The 21,042-nt window shown below is 41.3% G+C and overlaps 1 protein-coding gene across 1 annotated transcript in view; it reads left to right on the forward strand.

Moving 5' to 3' along the window:
• SLC6A8 (solute carrier family 6 member 8) overlaps positions 1-21,042 on the forward strand; it is a 97,336-nt gene that overhangs the window by 43,903 nt on the left and 32,391 nt on the right. The window contains exon 4 of the mRNA XM_089674942.1: positions 10,096-10,228. Within this exon, the coding sequence (XP_089531068.1) occupies positions 10,096-10,228 (133 nt within the window). The remainder of the gene's footprint in view (positions 1-10,095; positions 10,229-21,042) is intronic.

Here is a 21,042-nt window from a genome sequence, read left to right on the forward strand (position 1 = left end):
TTTATTGATAAATGCAAAACATAGCAGTTATTTATTTCTAGGGCAACCATTTGTGTTTCTCAACTTATGTCTTGCGGCCAAGTCATCTGCGAAGATCAGGTCTTGCTAAAACACCTCTTCTGGGGGCAATATGCTCTGTATGTGGGAAAACACAAGGTAGCTGTGCGTAAGCAAAAAATAACACGCCCTCTTGGTAATAAATCATTGGTAGCATCTATTTATACATTTTTTTTTTCTTTATGGCAAATGCTTTGAAGTTCCCACAAGGCCCTTCAACTGTCCTTGATTAGTTGGAACATGCAACATCATACTTTGATTCACACAAGATAAAATCCCCAATAAAAAAACATGGAGGCTGTACATGAGTCCAATGTACGCTGAGAAAGTGTGGAAATGAAGTCTTCTTCAGGTCAGATACATACGTTGCAGCCTCTTTGCAGAGTTCCACCTCCAGCTGTTTTACTAAAACCAGAACTGAGATGAGGTCCACTTGCACCCAAGGCCATAACTTCCCCCCCATATTGAGACAGGTGGAGCTTGAATGTCTACAGTTCATCTGGCCTCCAAAGCCAAGATTATCACCTGTTGGACCAAGCAAAACAAAATGGGATGGGTTGTGGCATAATTAAACTAGCATGATGTAGTCATAATACCCATGATGAACCAAGGCCAGTTTTCATTAAATTATAGTAATTTTGAGAGAAAGGTCATAGTAAAGGCTCTTTGGTGAAAAATATGTTGATAGGGCACTGGATGCAAATCTTCATGGAAGTCATATCTAATCCAATCCTTGGAGGCGGCTCTTTGCCAGTGAAGGGTACCCCCTGAAGATCCACAACACAAGATTTAGTTCAATGAACATTTGTTATTCATAATAAAGGTCAGAAAGTATATCTACTCTGGGGGCTCACAAATTCCCTTCATCAGAGCTTGTATGGTTGTAATGTATTATAATACTTGACAGTTAATTATGTTAAATGGAGATTATCTTCAGGTTCACTTTCCAAAAACTACCTGACCAGTATTATAATGCGAGCATACAAGTCCTGATGAAGGTGGATTTGTGAACCCTTCTGAAGTGCATTGGTTATCATTTTTGGTCTTTTTTTTGTGAATATTAAATGCTATCTGGACTAAATATTGAATTATGGATCTCCAGGGAAAGTCCAGGAGCACCTAGGTTGATGAAGAGCAGTCTTTAAGGATTGCAATTGACATCATTTTCATGCAGATCTGGGGTCAGTATCCTACTAAAGCTCTCTCTTTTATACAGACTTTAGGTCAGGCAAGGATCACAGGCAAGAGTTAGACAAATTCAACACAAGCTTTGTTTCAATCCACACAAGATTTGTTCTGTTCTTCCATTTGGGAAATAAGGTCAGATTATAACTCCTTAATAATGAATTTTATTCTGCAATTTGGCACTATAAAATTGTTTCTGGTACCAACTTCGTTTTATGCACCAATATAAAAACAGATGTCATTCTGACAGCCTGTCAGCTGAGCTCTGTGATACAGATCAGGTGGTTGTCACACTGACAGTAGGGCTGTGCTGTGAGTGACACTCTACCAGTGTAAAGGACACGGCTGAGTTATCATTTTGACAGCCCAGTCTTGCAGAGCGTAGAAAACGGGGTTGATGGAGAGTTAGGAGAGACTGCTGCCATCCTCCACTGCACCCAAGGCAGGGGCCTCTTTTGCCTCTGCATCGGCTTGGTACTGGCTGACACTGAACCTTAGATTCCAATCCATATTTTGTCTGCTAGGTTGGAGGATCTTCCTGTTATAATATATGATAATTCCCAGTGTTGCATTGGTGAAACCATTCAATATGTCATATCTTTTCAGTGGGACATTTCCTTTAAGTGGCTTTCCTGTTTCAGACTAATACTCTTGGTACCGTTACATCTAATGGGTTGCATTGAACCATTAGTATTTAGTGTGACCTTCAAGATTTCAGTTGAGTACTGTCCTTGATTCCTTTGTTCATTTGCACTAACAATTACATTTTCAGGACACGCTTTCGAGGGTCAACCCCTTCTTCCAAGGTCCAAACAGTACTAATACCCAAAGATTTACCAAGGCGTTAAGAAGAAATCTGTACGGTCAAGAAGAGAGATGGTTGATCTCCGAAAGCTTGTCCTAAAAATGTAACTGTTAGCACAAATAAAAAATTAGAGTGTGTAATAATCTATTATTGCAAGTGCACTAATATAGACGACTACAAACCTTAAGTGTGCTGTCATCAGTTAAAGACTTGGTAGCAAACAGTCAGATTCCTGCCGTGATTTTCCACCTTTCAAAAAATTTAGAAAAATGCAAGCTGTATGTTGATGGATTGTTATGAGCAATGCAGACTATTTTTTTCCTCCAGGTTTTCCATTTGTGTGTTTCCATTCCATAATGAATAAAACTAATAACGTAGAACTGTCAGGACATGCTGGAATTTAGTAGTAGCAAGTTAATTCCGTATTTCTTTAAGTGCACTTGTAAGATGGTAGGAGTGGTAGATGCTATTCTGCATTTTTCCAATGACTAAAATTCATGTGTTGTTCTGTAACGTCACATATATAACCTTCTCTAGTCCTGTGTGCCTCTGTTAGGCACACAGAACTAGGTGAGGGGTAAAAAGCTCAACTCAATTGCCTTCTCAGAAGATACACTCCAGTGCCAAGCTTTATATAGTTTTACATCCTTGCAGATTCCATTGTTAAAACCAGAAAATGGTTGATGGTGTGGGAGAGGGCTTACCCAACACAAAAATACATATGAAAGATTTTTACCCCCATTATATTGTTTACGTTGTCTAAACTTAACTTTGATTAAGAGGCAGGGTCAGAACCACTTAACCTTATGCACTAATAACCAGCCTCTAAATATGCACAACAGTATCAAACATCAGAGCCAAGTAGTTGGTGCTGTTATTCGGTACTGATACACATGTTTGAAAGTCAGGAGTGTAGATCAATAAAAAAAGTCTAAATGAGGCACTGAACATAGACCCTTGGCCAATAGAAAATGTCATTAACTGGGTTTGCTGGCTAGGGTTTGGCAGTCTTACACATATCTGGAGGTCCCAAAGAGGAAAGGGTCACCCAAATTCAGAAATTGACGTGTAGTTGAACCAATAGAAGTGCAAATCTCTCAAAGAGTCCAATGTCTTTTTATTATTTCCACAAATGACAACATAAAAACAAGAAGCATCCAACATCTCAGGAACAAAAATCCCCTAACATTAGAAGCTGAACACTTTATCAAAAGGTCTACTGTTTCTGTCACTGATATTAATCACTTGCTGGCTTGTCTACTGCCATAGATTTATAAAATATAGATACCTTTTTTGTCCAGTAGACATTTTGATATAGTGTTCAAGCCTGTTGATTTTCGTCCCTCAAAGCATGTTGACTACTTTTTTCTTTCCTATTGTTTTATGAAGATATTAAGGACTTTGGACTCTTGGATTTGTTTGGAGCTCTTAATGGTTCAAATACAAATGGACTTCCCAACTTGTATGACCCCCTACCTCTTATGAGACCCCAGATTTATATAGGGCTGCCAAACCCAAGCCAGCAGGCCCAAATTATAACATTTTACTGTTAGCCAAGGATCTGTGTCCAGTGCCATGTTTATATCTAATCGTTGCCCTCCTACAGTTGCCTCCGAAATTTTGAGTTCAACTACGAGTGCAGGAGATCATATGGTGGACAAGGTAGCAATTGTCACACGTCAGGTGACCTGTAGCCCCTGACTCCCAGACTGAAGCAGCTCTCTGTAAGTAACTATGGAGAGAAATAAAAAATCTTTCATAGCAAACCCTGAACAATTTTAATAATGAAAAAAACTGAATGTTTAGAACCATATATGTCAATCAGTATGGGTAGCTGGGGCCTTCTTCAGCCATCAGTAAGTGAATTTAAACATGTTTGGGACACACATAGATCTATACTCAGACAAAAAGGGTAAAAACAGTAGACTTGATGGACCACTTGGTCTTTTTCTATCTTTACCCTTCTACGTTTATGTTACTTTATACCCTAAAAACAAACATAGCACCTACCTTTCCCACTACCATCTATACATTTTACAGGTGCACTTCAAGGTTGAAATGAACAGTCTTTGCAAGATATATTTTTCCCCATGTATAAGAGTTTCAACAAATGCAGATATATTTATATATTTAACTGTAGTTACCCAATGTGATAGCGTACTTCACTTGATGTGCTTTTGTCCGTTCTCTTGCTATGATGTTTTCTTGCAGTGCTGCGAGCGAGTGGCGGTGGTGGGGGAAGTGTGCCCATGCACTGCGCCCCAGCAAACCCGGGACAGGAGCGGATCATACGGCCTCTCGCTGGCAGTTGCAGGGTGGGATGGTCTTGTTAGCATGATTCTGAAACATGTGAGCCTGACAACAGCCTATCCCCTTTTTTTATTATTATTATTATTATGACTATGTGTACTTTACCCCTTTTTTTCTTCATATGTTGGTCTCTTGGTTATGTCATAAACTGAATATAGTATTCTGAACATTGATATGTAGCTGATATTCTATGTCATCTTACTATTAAAAAAAGAGTAATAACAGACCTATTATTATAAGTAGAAAAGTAAAAGCCAACCTATAGGTCAAGTACATAAAATCAGATAAATGTCTACAGTTAGTGAGGATACATTAAAGAGACAAACATAAAAATTACAGATAAAAACACAAACAAATCAAGTATTTTAGATGCTTACATTCAAAATTTCTCCTTTTCAAAAACATTTTTTATTGACTTGCAATGTGCCTCTGAACTTGCTAGAATATTTAACTTCTTCAGAGAACTCAGTTGCCGAGCACAACCCCCATCCTTCCTTGCACGCTTTGTCAGTCTTTTCAACTAAATGTCAACTAGTTGCCTCTAATTATACATACATTGCTACCCCCCTCATAGCTCCTGTAATTTTGGTCCAGTCAAGGTTGATAAAGAACCCCCCTTGGCAATCATCTCCAGTGTTGCTACAAGGTGGAGGGCAAAATCTTTCCTTTCCGAAGCATTCCACATTTCAAAAGCAAAGAAACCCATTCTTAAGCACATGGTAAATCTTCTTTCTCCTTGTCCCTTATAATGTCCTTTAGGCAAAAAAAAAAAAAGTCCACATTTTGTGTTGACCATAGATAAATTTAAACACATTAATTAGGTCTGAATACATTTGTTAACTTATTGTTAACTTATTATTTCAAGTAAAAAAAATTCCAGTCCCTTTTAAAGTGGCCTATTCTTGAACCCTCTCTAAAACTTGTACATCCTTTGTGCTGGTCACATTATTGATGAAACAGGCACCTGGTCATGTGATCCATACTTGCAAACATTTTATTCCCTTGGAAACAGTTAGCCCCGTCCACAGTCTGCTTCAAGTACAACCATTGACCATGTGGTCCATCCCAGGTAGACCCTTCGGCAAGGCAGTGCAAGTTTGTAGGACCCTAAATTCAGACCATGATTCTTCTCCAAACCTGTGTCCTGTCCGGGCAGCAGGTCTGGAGGTCATAGAATGGCTGATCACACATCTTCCTCTGGCAAAGCCTAGAAGTCAAGAGAGCTTCCAGAAGGTTTCTCAAATATTTATACACTTTCCTGGCAAGCATCACCAACAGTAAACCTCCTAGTAGTTGGTCAGGGAGGTGTAAATTTTCATTTTATTGGATCTTGCCAGGGATACTTCCCAACAGAATAAAATTTAGGATAGGTACACTCCAGCTTAGGGCAGTGTTTAAACAAACAAAATCGGACAAAAGTGTTAACTCTCCAGCACCTCGAAGGAGCCAATATCAGGGAGAGGCCAGGTTATTGGGTGTGAGAATGACCTATGGATAAAGTTCTGGAGATGCAGCCCTCAGATGGGGAGATGAACAAACTGGAAGAAAGCATACAGGTGGCGCAAACATCTAGCGCATTATCCAAGGTTTCTAAAAAAATATATAAAAAGGACAAAACACATACTCACAAACAACGCACATATTTAAAGCCTGTAAGGCCACAGAGATGGCCACAATGACAGCAGAGTGTCCGACTGGTGGTACCGTCGGCCTTCTGATGCGTTTCGGGGACGTTTCCTTTTCCTCAGAGCTATAACCAACCTAGGTTGGTGCCCTACTTTATATGTGTGTAACCAGTACCGCCTATAATAAAACCCCTCCCCTCAGACCCAAAGGAGGAGGGGATCATAAAAGTTAGTTAAAACAATGTATGCAGACAATTATTACATGGATAGTGCAGATATGTACTCATCTATTTAAATTTATATGCACTATCCATGTAATAATTGTCTTTTTATATATTTTTTGGATAATGCGCTGGAGAAAGAGCCATACAAGGGATCAGTTCCAGTAATTGCCCCCCACATGCTGATTACCCTCACTGTGCACTATACATTTACCCCTGCTGCCCAGACACCCCCCCCAACTCCCGCAGTGTTGCCGGCTTCCCTCCTCCCCTTCCCACCGGAAGCTGCAAGCACACCATAGGATCCTTCAGAATGGAGAGTGGTAGAACGGTCCAGTAAATATGTAATATTTATCAGCCGACTCCTTTCCTGAATGAACACAATGAGTGATTGTTACTGATCACGCACTGTGTTCATTCATAACTGAAGCCTAGTAAACTGTTTATTTGGGAGGGGGACCTGTCAGGTTGGCTGTATGGGGCCCCGTCATTTCTAACGGGCCCTGGGTGTGCTTGCTGTTATTTAGTTGTACTCTCTCACTGCCAGAATGAAAGTATCAGCCAAGTGTCAGGCCTTCTTGAAAGCCAACCTGGTTCCTGCCTGAGCTCAGAACTGATAACCGGCTCCCTATCTGAGTTTCTAGAAAAAGATAAAACTGTTGATCAGCAAAGCTTTTATCCACCTTTCAGTTTTGACGTATCTGTTACCAGTATTAAAGCCGAACTCATATTCTGCAAATAAATGATATTAAAAAATAAAAACAAACATTCTCCTATTTTTGGCCATAAATGTAGTATCACAGGATCAATTTTAATGTAGACCACATCTGATCTGGAGGACATGCCATCACTCACTGCTGCATTATCACTTCATAAGTTTGGCAGCCCTTTGCTGACATTACCACAACATCAGTGTGCATATAGACGGATGAAGACTTGGCACCAGCACTCGTTCTATTGGAAGCATCAGCACTGGTGTTGGTGGGTGTGAAAGTCCAGGGTTGCCAAAGTTCAGTTTTAATCTGACCTAACACTCATCCTGGAACTTCTTTGACAGGGTGAGAATACAGGTAAATAATCCAAAATAAGTATTCCTTTCTAGGGTGCAATATTATAAAACATCAAGAGAAAATTATTCAGATTACTACAATCGTATTCAGTTTCTTTAGTAGGTCCTGTTAGAAATTTTTTATTTTCAAACATGCCCTGCTTTATGAAAGCATTAATTTAGTTGGTTTCCAATATATCTTTGGCTGAAAAAAGCAGCCCCTCTTTAAAAGTATGCTTCTGCTTCTCCTGTGCCACCAAAGAGTCCGGGACTGAAGCCGGTGGTTGCTCTGAGTGACCATAGAGATGGGCAAGGACCAGAATGTCCCTAGTCATCTCTATGGTCTAAGAAACCGGAAGCGACAAGTATTGTGATGTTGTTCATCCCCTGTGATAGCCATAAAAGTGATTTAAGAAAATTAAAGAGACAGCGTAAAAATAAAAATTAAATAAAATAAATAATAAAATGAAAAAAAAAAACGTAAAGCACCCCCCAGTCCCCTGTGCTCGTGTACAAAGGCAAAAGCTTATGTAGGTGGCGCACACATATGTACCACACATGTGAGGTATAGCTGTGAACGCTATAACGAGAACAATAATTCTAACACCAGCATAACTCTAAACATATAGCCTGTAAAGGCTTTTAAAGCGTCCCCTATGGAGATTTTTAAGTCACGTAGTTTGCTGCCATTCCACAAGCATGCACAATTTTAGTTATCTATTTACTCGGTGTAACATCTTTTCTAATTCACCAAACAATTGGGTATTATATTGTGTTTTTGTGCATTAAAATTTATGAAAGTGTATTTTTCCCCAAAAAAAATTTAATTGAAAAACTGCTGCACAAATACTGTGTGACCAAAAAAATTGCAACACCCACCATTTTATTCTCTAGAGCCTATGATTAAAAATATATATAATGTTTGGGGGTTCTAAGTAATTTTTTAGCAAAAAAAAATTGCTGATTTTTACATGTAGGAGAGGAATGTCAGGATTCCCTTGGATTGGAACTGGTTAAAGCATATACTTAATTATTTTCCAATATAGCCTTGGCTGAAAAAAGCAGTTCCTCTTTAAAAGAATGCCTCCACTAAGAATGAAAGAAACGAAATGAATCATTTCTGTGTAATCCCAAAACAAACATAAAGAAAACATGTGTCCATGTGTCAGCACTGCTGAGTAAGAATCCCATCCATGGACACTTCTGCCTTCCACGTTTAGAGAATACAGTTACAAAAATATACTCATTTTTTACTTATTTCTGACATGCAAAAAAAATTCAGAGCTACACCAGCACAATTCCTTTAAAAGCACTAACTATGCAAGTCAATGTTTTCTTAATCGTTCATATTTATTGGCACAAACGCTAAAACCACACAGCCCATGATCGTAGTTGATATTCTTTCACTTAGCACCACTATTTCTCCGTGCAGTAAAACGTGGCGTTCACATTCACAAGAGAAACTTAAGAAGCTGTTCAGTCACTTTGCAAATAAACACAGACATAGATTAGCATTAGTGGAATTTCTGTTTTCTATGCAGAGATATGAGAACAGTTATGTAAAATGTACATTTCAGTCTATGTGGCTGCTGGCCAGTTGAATCACATGCTGGTTCCTTACATCCCGTGGGAATCTCAGAGAGGAGATGTTTTTCCAATTGCACTGAACTCTCACACTGAAGCCAAATGATTCTCTATAGAGACTGTAAATACAATTTTGGAGACTAAATGTGAAACCCTCATTATTTTCTTCTGGCAGAGAAACTACCATGGGGCATCTGCTGGGGTCTCGTAAACTGATATGTTACAATTTGATTGTACAATCTCTGTACATTCCGCTTTGTAATTACCAAAAACTTATGTTGTAGGACTGCCAATCAAAACAAAATGTTCAGTTTGAATTCATTTAGGTAGGCTGTAAGGGTAGCCATACTGAATGGACTGAACAAAAGATTTCAAGTAGATTCCACCATCCGCTCTAAACCACGCGGATGAAGGATCTTCCCCTGCAGGCTAGTGTATTCCAAACTGAAGATGTCAGAATACCTGAGCATCTGACTGTATGCAGCCATTGTTTGGCCAACAATTTCAGGTTTTTTTTAGCCAGGTGGTGCCAACAGGGCGACCAACAGCTCAAAAACAGTTGAAATTGTTTGGCAAACAATGGCTGCATCCAATCATCTAATTTTGGCCAGTTTAGCAGGAATTGTCCAAATCTCAAACTATGTATGGCAGGCTTATTACTGCATACTTGTTGGTAAATCATGTGTGGCCATCATAAAGAGAACCCATCACTATGTCTACTCGATTTAAGTGGCAGAACCTCTTTAAAGTTCACCCACCAACCCAGGTATATATAAGGAATCCAGGGCACAGTCTGTCCAATTCAGGAGCCAGCATTTTTTTTATAGGAACCAGCTCCATTGACCAAAACTAGAAAAAGCCACAAACGTTAGGCACCAGCAGTAATTTTGAAGGAGCATTGACTACCTGACTCCTGGAATTTGTCCCACCTTGACTTTTTGAAGGAGCAGTAACTACCTGGCTCCTGGATTTTGTCCTACCTGGACGTAAGAGATGTAAGAAACCAGCAGGTTTTTCTATCCAGTGCACACCCAAAGACTGAAGTAACACATTGAAGATGTTGTAAGCCTTAGTCAGTGATCTAGTGTAGACACAGGTTTAACACTCAAAGTTCAGATATATCCTCTGTCTGTCCCTTTTCCTTCCTGTCCATGTGCCACATCTTACTAGACCCATCACTGAATGTCCCTTATGGACTAACATAAGGTTGTGTATCTTCTCAGTGTGATCCAGATTTGCTCAGTGCATTCACTCTTCCAGGAACAAAGTGCTGAGGCTTTCCTCCGGCCTGGACGATTTGGGTTCTATAAACTGGGAGTTGCTTCTGTGCTTGCTGGCCTGCTGGATGCTGGTTTATTTCTGTGTCTGGAAGGGAGTCAAATCTACTGGAAAGGTAAGAAGCATAGGGCTGTTGAAGGTCCATAACAATTCTAATTTTGTATATAAGAAAGTACAAAGAATGATGTTGATGATGATGAGGATGATAATGTTGGTCAAGATGAACATGATAATCAAACCCTTTTCAATCCAAAGACAATCATCTCTTCATTGACTTGGCTGTAGTAGATTACTATGGATGATTGCACCCATTCCATATCTGCTTTCTTTGTCAATATACTGGTGTAATCACATGCTGGTTGTTCTCCTTACAGTTCAAATTACGACATGAAAGGAGACATGTGTGATTGGTGGTATTGAATCTAATGCAACTTTTTTTTTTAACACAGAGGAACCCTTGAAATGAGTTTCAAGGCTCAGGGAACCCAAGCCAATAATGATTACATCTACCACTCATGGGAAATTTAAGTGGTTGTAACGGCTGAAGGTTTTTCACCTTAAAGTATTCTCAGCCCCCATCCCCCCTCAATGCGCCTGATCACAATCCAGCGCTGTGCCCAAGAGCAGCGGCGCTGCTTGCTCTCTCCCTCCTCTTTGGACTCACTGAAACCAGAGAGAGCCATTGGCTCCTGCTGCTGTCAATCAAATTCAGTGATAAGGGGGCAGGGCCGAGCTGTGCTGTGTGTTTCTATATACACACACAGCGCATATTGGGATCAAGTCTGCATGTGTGCCACCATCCTATGGTGGAGAAAAGGATAAAACAGGAGCATCGGCATGGAAATCAAGAAGAGGATGATCAGGGCTGCTTTCTGGAAAACCATTGCAAAGAGCAGGCAAGTATAATATGTTTGTTATTTTAGAAAAATAACTTTACAATCACTTTAACATGAACAGTGAATTGTGCATATAAGAATTAACAAAATACAGATAATATATATTTGACACCAAGGGGTGCTATTTACAACAAAATCGTTTTCAATAATAATAATATTAAATAAATAATAGTAATGGCCAGAAAAAAGAGACCCTGAAAGTTGTACTGCTCCCTCATATTGGTGGTCAGCAGAAGAGTCCCCCCTTACATTGATAGTCAATGATGTGCTCTCTTACATTGGTGGTCTGTAAAGTGCCCTCCTTCATTGATGGTCGATGAAATGCACCCCTTACATTGGTTGTCAGTGAAGTGCCCTCTTACATTGGTGGTCAGTAAGTGCCCCCTTACATTGGTGGTCAGTGAAGTGCCCTCCTACATTGTTGGTCAGTGAAGTGCCCTCTTACATTGTTGGCCAGTGAAGTGCCCTCTTACATTGTTGGTCAGGCAGTGCCTTTTTACATTGTTGGTCAATGAAGTGCCCTCTTACATTGTTGGTCAATGAAGTGCCCCCCTTACATTGGTGGTCAGTGAAGAGCTCTCTTACATTGGTGGTCATTGAAGTGGCCTCTTACATTGATGGTCAGTGAAGAGCTCTCTTACATTGGTGGTCAATGAGGAGCTCTCTTACATTGGTGGTCAATGAAGAGCTCTCTTACATTGGTGGTCAGTGAAGTGTCCCCTTACATTGGTGGTCAGTGAAGAGCTCTCTTACATTGGTGGTCAGTGGAGAAGAATGACATTAGATTGGTGGTATGTGTAGGAAAGACTCACTTACACTGGCGATCAGTGGAGAATTGCCCCATTACATTAGTAGTCATTGGGAAGCATACCCTCTTACAGATAGCTGAAAAACTCTTTGGTGTCAGTCACAATTGATCTAAGGGGCAGAAATTGCTCAATGCTCAAGAAACCCTAGCAACCCCTAAGAAACTTTGCAACAGATTCACAAAACATACTGAAAAAATAGATTTAGGGCCCGTTCACATGGGGTGCACCCTGTATGCATTCAGGAACCCGTACCCACAGCTGCCTACATGTTATATTAGGACACAACGGCTCTGCCGGTGCAGCCACACATTCCCAGAAGAAATGAATGGGATACCGTCACGGGGATGCAAGCTACTACAACTGTGCATCTCTATTCGGGTAAAAGGCAGCCCTGTACAGGAGACGCATGCCTACACCCTGTGTGAATGGCCCCTTGGGATTTACATACATTTTCAATTTTATTTTATCTGCAATGCCATTGCGGAGATTTTCCCTTAGGAAATGGGAGACATGGTTGTCAACAGGGAAAAGAGGAACATATAGCACTGAACATGGCCCGAAATGTCTGTTTCCCAGCATTTCCCGTTCCAGGTGGCACCAATCACCAGAGGGCAAAGAAATTTACCCCACAGATGGCAAATAAAACCTCAAACAGTTTCAACTCTTTCTTGACTCATGTTTAAATGTTCAGACATGGGGCAGTAAAAAAACAAGTTAAGATGGCCAACGGCCATGTTGGTAAACACTGGCAACATTTATACAAGAGGTCGCATTTGGCAGGCAGTACCACTGCTAAATATGAGCCATTCAAGGTAATGGGGCCAAACCCAATGGAGGGACAAGGTCATCCAGCACCCAGGGCTGAGATGCCAAACTGCAATCCCCCCCCCCCCCATCATGATGTACAAGCTTAGAGAATCGTACATCCAGCAGTGCCCCCATCATTGCCATAAACCATTGTGTTCAGGGCAGCCGCCCCTTCTGCCCACCCCTTGTCCTGTCCCTGACCACACCACAATCACATATAATACACGCAGTTGCAGAGCAGTGCTGTGGGATTTTAAGGGTTAACACAGGAGGTGAGGAGGTGACATATCGGCTCTGAGCTGCATATCAAATGCCTACGAAAGGCGATCCAATGCAGATCATTTTTCAGAGGGGCAGCAAACAGGGCCACACATGTAAATGAGTCCTATTATCTGCCTTGATGAATAATGCTGATGAAGACTATTTCTCCGAAATGAGTAGGCACGGGAACCCTTTAACAAGCATCATGTTAACCTTTAGAATAGTAAGGTCAGAACAGCCATTCTTTCTGTAACTTTCCACCTACGACCAGCAAGCGAGGGTGGGCTCGTGTGACGTGCTTGCTTCTGAAAGACCCAAACAAGACAGCGATTGAAGCGAATGGCTGGACAGAGGCGAGCCTGTGTTCATCACACTTTATGAAAGGCTGGCGCATTCACATGGAAAAATGACAAAATAAATATGTTTTCAACAGTTTTTGAGGCTTTCCATTTCTTTCTATTGCTATATGGGTACCCACTGCACATAAATCACAGTCATAAATCAGCCCGTAAAACCACAAGGGCTGAATTAAAAAGCCAAATCTATCTTCTTAGCGTTGGATAAGGTAGAGATTAAACCTAAGAACAAAAATGGAATATGTTGCAGCTCACAAGTCCTTAGATGTGGTGGCTGCATTAGTTTTATTTGTTCTGCCCATTTTTCCCTCTTTATCTTGATCCTGCCAGTAACACACTTTTTGTCCTAGGGTGACAATGCTTATTTACTGTACTGTATCTATGCAGTAACAGTGTTGTCACGCTAGGACAGGACTATAGAACACCCCCTCCTATCTTTTCTATTGTATAGTGGTAAGATGTTTAATTGGTCCACAGAGAAACCCAGGAACAATGTTAACAGTCAGCAGGGGCAGAGAGCAAAGCTCACTGTTAGGATCAACAGATTTAGCAAAGCACTTTAACAGACCCCTGTTTTTTTTTTGGCGGGGGCGAGGTTGCCATTTGTGTCCCAGTGAAGACTTCCTGCCCTGCAGACCCGACAAGAAATCCCTGCCTAAACAATTGTTACCAGCATAACTATGCATTAGCTGCCAGCATTAGCTGTGTAACTATAAGTGCCCCAATTGGAAAAATGGCACTTTGTTCCTGAGACAACTCAACATTTTGGATTTTTTTTAACTTTCGGTCCTGGTGACAATGCCCTATTCCAGCTTTTCTCAATCAAGGTTCCTCCAGAGGTTGCTAGGGGTTATTTGCGAAAATAAGCAGTATCTGCCTCTCCAATTGACACCAATAATGATCTTTTTGGCTATCTATAAGGGGGGGGGGGGGCTTTCTTCCTACTGACTACCAATGTAAGTACCATGCTTCCCACTGATCAGTGGTGTAATGAGGTCCTTCCCCACTGACCACCAGTACAAGTACCATTCTTTTCACTGACCACCAGTGGAAGAAGGTGCTACTCCTCTGACCTTCAGTGTTAGTACCATTCTTCCCATTGACCACCAGTGGAATGAGGTCCTTCTCCATTGACCATCAGTATAAGTACCATTCTTCCCACTGACCATTAGTGAAATGAGGTCCTTCTCCACTGACATCCAGTGTAAGTACCATTCTTCCCTACTGATCACCAGTGGAATAAGGTTCTTCTCCACTGACCTGCAATGTAAGTACCATTCTTTTCTACTGCTCACCAGTAGAATAAGGTCCTTCCCCACTAACCCCCAGTGTAAGTGTAAGATTAGTAAGTTCTTCCTTACTAATCATCAGTGGAATCAAGTCCTTCATTGACCACAAATGGAATAACATACTTCTCCACTGACCTACAGTGTAAATACCATTCTTCCCTACTAACCATCAGTGGAAAGGGATCCTTCTCTGCTGACCACCAGTGGAATAAAGGTCCTTCTCCACTGACCTCCAGTGTATGTACCGTTCTTCCCTACTGACCATCTGAGGAATGAGGTCCTTCTTCATTGACCACCAGTGGAATAAGGTACTTCTCTACTGACCTCCAGTGTAAGTACCATTCTTCCCTACTGACTGTCAGTGGAAAGGGATCCTTCTTCACTGACCACCCATGTAAGTAACATTCTTTCCGATGACCATCAGTGGAATGAGGCCTTTCTCTAATGACCACCAATGTAATGAGACTCTGCCCCACTGACCACCACTGTAAAGAGACACATCACTGACTGTTTATCCTTTTATTTATTTTTATATCTACAACTTACTGTTTATGCTAATGTACTGTGAGCTGTAAATAGTAAAGTAATGTTAAGATGAGGTTCCCAGAGAGCTTCAAGGGTTCCTTCATGTTACAATGGCTGAGAACATCTGTCATAGCTCCACCTTCCAAATTTATTTTTGCAAGGTTTCGTTAGCTTTAAGACTTAATGTTCAGATTCCAACATGGGCAGAGTTATGACTAGCACTCTTTAAAAACAAATCGAGCCGACCTTAGGAACAAACCTCATAACTAATTAAATGCAATTTCCCCCAAGATAAGCCAAGACAATAAAATCCTTAAGATATAGCCAGAATCGAGCCCAGCTTGTCATTCAAAGTTCCTGAATTTTATGATCCATGCCATGATAACTATGGCTCTACAGACACTGTGATAGTCATTAACAATGGGTCTTTCCAGAGGGAAGGGAGTTACCTGAGAGAACTTTGGACACAACTTCCTCCGAACAGCCAAATGATGGAGGAGCCTCTGTGATGGAAAATTCCATTCTCTGATTTATACTGTTTGACAGCAAAGGATTTGGAATATACATAACAGATTGTGGTATCATACAGATGTCAAGTCAGATCTCAAGATGTCATTAAAAATCCTATTAGAACAAGGTACTTAAAAGAGTATTGGAAGCTAATTTATTAATTGGATAAATGTACTTTATAAAAGCTTATGTTACAAATAACTATTATATCCTCAAAGGGCGACTACTCCAAACAGATCAAAGAAACAGGTCTGGGCAAGTCTGTTCCATGAAATAACAACCATTTTGGGCCCCTGATCAGCTGCTTAAAATAAAACATATACAATACATATTTTCTTTATTTAAAATGGCCTTAACTAAAATTATTAAGAATATTTTTAGTAAAGTAAATAAGTGTCAGAGGTTAGGCTCGGAGACCAGTAGCTATAGCAGTAGAGAGGCTCCCACCGAGCAGCAGGATAAGTATACAAGCAGGTCACCCTGGCAGATGATGTGGGCTCATCCTAGGTGCAGGGTCTAAGCACTAACTGGAAATGGATGTTGCTGTGTGTTAGTACCAGGTTGTGGTCCTCAGTATTGCCATACTAGGATGTGAGTAAGCCAGAGTCCAGTAGGAGATATAGCAAGTAAGGATCAACAAGAGGCATAGTCTGTAAACAAGCCAAAGGTTGGTAATCAGTGGTTGCAGGTTGGGATCAAGCAGAAGCAGGGTCAAGAAGCAAGCCAAAGTTTGATAAGGAGTGGTAGTGAAGATACAGATGGCAAAATGAGTGACAAGAGCGAGATATTGGTTGGAGAGAACACAATAATTTGGCAAACATAAAGTGGAAAGTCTTAAATAGGAAGTTCATGGGAGGAGCAAAGGGTTTACGGGTCAAGAGAAACAAGGCAAGGTTGCCTAAGAAGTCAGGCAGAGAGCTGTCCAGCATCGCAGGTGGCTCAGTAAGAAGAGCTACCAGGCAACAGGACAGAAGTTGTAGGTTTATATGTGGGTCCTGACAATAAGACATTATGCATATGAATTATATGCAGTCCTTTATCCAACCTAATGGTGGTGCCCTAGATACTTTCTTCTATATCTTAACAGCCTGTTTAAAAAGGTATGTTGTTTGCAGAACCTCAACCTGGAATCTGAACAAAATTGAAGTCAAATCCAGAAGTGAAGGCAAATCTACCGATGGGGCACTTGAGTAAGAAGGGAAATCTATACCTTTGCAAATATTTCCTCTCACTTCCTGTTGTGTCTCCAGGGCAGGAAATGAAAGGTAATCTCTTCAACTGGACATAAACAGCAAGGGGTTTTAGCCTTTCCCTCCCAACAATGGCTGCTATACATACACTTTAAACATTATTCTCCCCCAGTTTCCATGCAGGATGTGAGTGTCATACTAACCAAATGGTCGCATTATGACTCTCATTTTTCTAGCGTGGTTATTAAAACCAACCAGATTGACTGCTATTGGATAGTCACAGATGCATTCCTACCTTGTAGTTATTACCAATTCTTGTTGGAATGGAGACTTTCCCTTTAACTTAGTGGAAGAATGGGAACTTGTCCAATTGCTCAGCAACAGTCTAACAATGAAGAGGAATGAATCAGACCACACAGCAGAGGCTTGGATGGCTTTGCCCTTGAACTGTCATTGCCGCCCTTTATCCAGTCTTCTGTCCCGTCTTCCTAGGGGGGCCATACTGGTGGCAGAAGAGCGTGTCCTGGGACAAATACATAAGCAGCAGGTGGCTGGAACAGGGATTCTAGTATTAGTGGAAAGCTTAATGCAAAGATTTCATTATCAAGCTGAGATGCTGAAATTTTCCATTTTTTTTAAATAGGAACAGAGATACTGTATGTTATGCTTAGAGTTTAGACAGGAAATTTTCTTTTAGCGATCAAAATTTCCTTTTCATTCATGATCAGAGGAATTTCCAGGGGAATCTATGGTAGCCAGATTGCTCACCATTCATTGTTCTTATTGATGTATCCTCTTTCAACAGCATTTCAAGCTTAATTTAGACAAGGGTTAACTTTTGCCCTCTGTCTGTGCTATGGTGTGGTGTACTAACAGGGCTTCTGTTAGAAACCATGGGGCTCCATACAGTCAACCTGATAAGGCCCTGCAAACCCCCCCTTCCCCCCAAAAAAGAAAATATATGGTGCACAAGAAGGGTGAATAGTGTTGCAGGGGGGCAATTACATGAACAAATTCCCTGTATGGCTTTCTGTGCAGCAGCTGAGAGCCAATGGGAGGAATAGGAGAAAAAGGCAGCTTTCAGCTGCTGCAGAGAGCTATACGGGGATCGTTTCAAGAAATTGCCCCCCCTCCATGTGCCGTGCCGATCAGCCCCCCTGCCCACATCAAATTCACCCAGCTGCTGGTGATACCCCCTTATCCACAGCCAAGTGTACTAATGCAAGCTAACAGTGAACAGGTTTTCTTTAATGGCAGTCCCAACAGCAGCACATTGCTTGTCTTCATTCCTCATGCTGCTGCGGGAGGGGGATGTTCTGTTTCAAATTCTGTTTTATGCAATGAGATTCCTCTTTAGACCCAGTCTTCTGCACACGGTCCTTTGCTGACTCAGCACCATCCACAGGCAGCTCAACTCTTCAATATCCAATACAATGTTTCCTTTGCTAACTGCAGTACAGAGTTTAGTAAGTATTGGGAAATGCAAAAGACAATGACTTTCCTAAACCCGGTCTCTGCAAAGTACAGACACTGACTGAGGGAACACAAAAGAAACCAGAAGGATCTAGCTAGGACTGACCTAACTAGCACTAAACAGGAGGGGAGGACAGAGGGAGAATCCAAATCACACAGTAAACAAGTTGTGGTGGTCCACAACTACCAACAATTGGCCGCCAGCAGCAATAACAGGTCTTCCAGCAGCCAGCATCAATAGACTCTCCAGCAGCCAGCATCAATACACCCCTCCCTTAGCAGTAGATCCCTTCCAGGCACAATTGACCCCCCAGCAACATTAGATCCCCCACCAGCAACAATAGACCGACATGCAAAAAATATATTTTCTGCAGTGACAATAGATCCCCCAGCCACCAGCATCAATAGACCTCCCAGCACCCCTTGCCATTACATACATTCTGTGCTGGAGGTGCCGGAACTGCGTTCCCCCACATTCCCGCAGAAAAAAAGCCCTGATTGTATGTATTTAAACTTCCTCTTGTCTATTGAAGAGTACAACTAGGATTTGTGAATGGATGTTGAATTATAGCAGATGGAAAGCAGTAAACGTTTCTTCCCCAGTAACAAATCTACAGCATTGTTCTGAGAGCCTCTTGTATGTAAAATTCCCCACTTACTGAATGCCTGAAGTGTCAGCTGCTGACTTGCAATCTGTTGGGTCAGCAGGGCCGGTCACACTCTTGGGACTCATATACTTCTGAATAGAAAGCAGAAAGGGAGGGGGGAGATGGAGCGATTCTCCCACTTCTAGACATAGCCCGTTGCTGATTAACACACCAGAGGACAATGGTCATGTTCACTAGCAAATGTAACACAAAGAGAAGGAATGTGAGGAAAAGTATCCCTCTAACATAATGTTAGTGAATCTAAGACAATGGATGTGGTTTAAAAGGGGAGAAAGCAATTTACCAAGTTGCAGTAACCAAACTGCATCCAACCCAAAGAATGGTCAATATGAAGGTCTATTACCATTCACTATTTTTGTGGTACCCTGTTAAAGGTCAGTCCAACCCAAATTATTATTTCAGATATATGGCAACGTTAAATTGGGTCTGAACTCAAACAAAATGGCACGTTTTACATCTTGGACCAATGTAAGTATGTATGTTCCATACCTGTGGGAAACTGAAAATCACTGTAGTTGGCATCCCTACTATAGTGACCTCCACTAGCTTCTAGATCCCATGCCGAATGGCAGCTCTGCTGACTACTGAACAAAGAAGGTCACTTGCATGACTTGGGCACCATTCAGACGGCATTTTCTCAATGTACGCTAAGTGTTCTCAAATTGGACGTGGTGGAGATGATGACCCCACTGCTCTGCCAGCTAGAGAACATCTAAAATGTTCTTCCAGGTTGAATGATGCCTATCGTTATCCAAGTCACTTTCTGTGAGCTCAAGCCATCATGGGGTATTTCCTCAATCAATCTAGTCTCACAATACTCCTGGACAGAGTGACTCTGACATGTCATTACATGAGCATCACTCTGTCCTGGAGTAAAGACCACCCAACCACCCACCACCACCACCACCACTAGAAAAGAAGAGGAAGGACCTGTGACATCACCTAACCAGCCAGAAGACTGCATGATTTAAGGTGTGTATAGTATAAGGGATTCCTTCAAATAAATAATGGCAAGGGGGGGGGAGTTTCAGGGAAGGCGAGGGATGGCTTTTAGCATCTCAGTCCGATGATTTAAAAGTTCACACAAGAGGGAGAAATTTTCTGAACTCATATGTATGTGCCAACAGATTGATCGGAGCACAAGGGGTGGACTTTGTTACTGGTGAAACTCATTACTCGTCCACACAAGCTGTTGAGTCTATAATCACAAAATCATTAACGCTTGTTGAAATTTGTAATACATTTTATTGAAGAGCTTTTAATCAAAGCAATCAAGTTAGACCACTAATGGCTCATCTGAAATGCATAAGACTTCGTTCAATGCTGACTGACGCTGTGTCCAAAGAGTACATCTAGTGTGAAAGAGGATCCTGTAATGAATAATTCTTGTCCACTGAGTGTCTACTAACAAGGCCATTTAAATTGCTAATGAGAAGCTCGTTATCTCTGTGTGAAATTAAATCTAATCAACCAGTTACCTATTTATTGGTTAATGAGTTTTTAGTAAATGAGAAGAACATAAATATAACTGTGGGAAAGGTTGACTCTCTTGAGCTTATTATGTTGTTATGTTGACCATGTTGGTTCTAAGGCAGGCCATAGACGGGCCGTATATTGGCCGAATTGTCAGCCGATAAACAAAAAATTGGTTGCCCCCCTTGCTGATGCTGCCACCAATGTCCACGAAAAACGGCCGTTTTTCGTGGATTTTCCAGCATGACCAATAAAAATAAATGAGGACATCCGCGAAAAACGACCGACGGGCTGGCCCCACTAATGGCGTGAATATCAGCCGATTTTTCGTGCGGACGAAAATTCGGCCAATAAATGACCCATCTATGGCCTGCATAAATGTGATATAACTTAAGTCACCAACTAATAAGAGATAAGAGGAATACAGATAAGAATAGAAGTGTAGTGTTAAATTACTGGGCCACGTAGCATATTCTTCACAAGCTCCATAATCATATTAATAAGTGAGGAGACCTTTTAAGATATGATCTTTTTTCCAATACTGACCCACCATATAGCAATAGACTTGTGTGATACATGCTATAGCAATCTGCATAGTTTTGGAACCCACCACGAGATCCTTTGAGATAACTTGTGTCACTGGCTAATAAGAGATAGGAAGAACAGAGATAA

Source organism: Staurois parvus, unplaced genomic scaffold, assembly GCF_062004578.1.
Source record: "Staurois parvus isolate SC_StPar_1 unplaced genomic scaffold, SC_StPar_1.0 ptg000154l, whole genome shotgun sequence".
Classification (NCBI taxonomy): Eukaryota; Metazoa; Chordata; class Amphibia; order Anura; family Ranidae; genus Staurois; species Staurois parvus.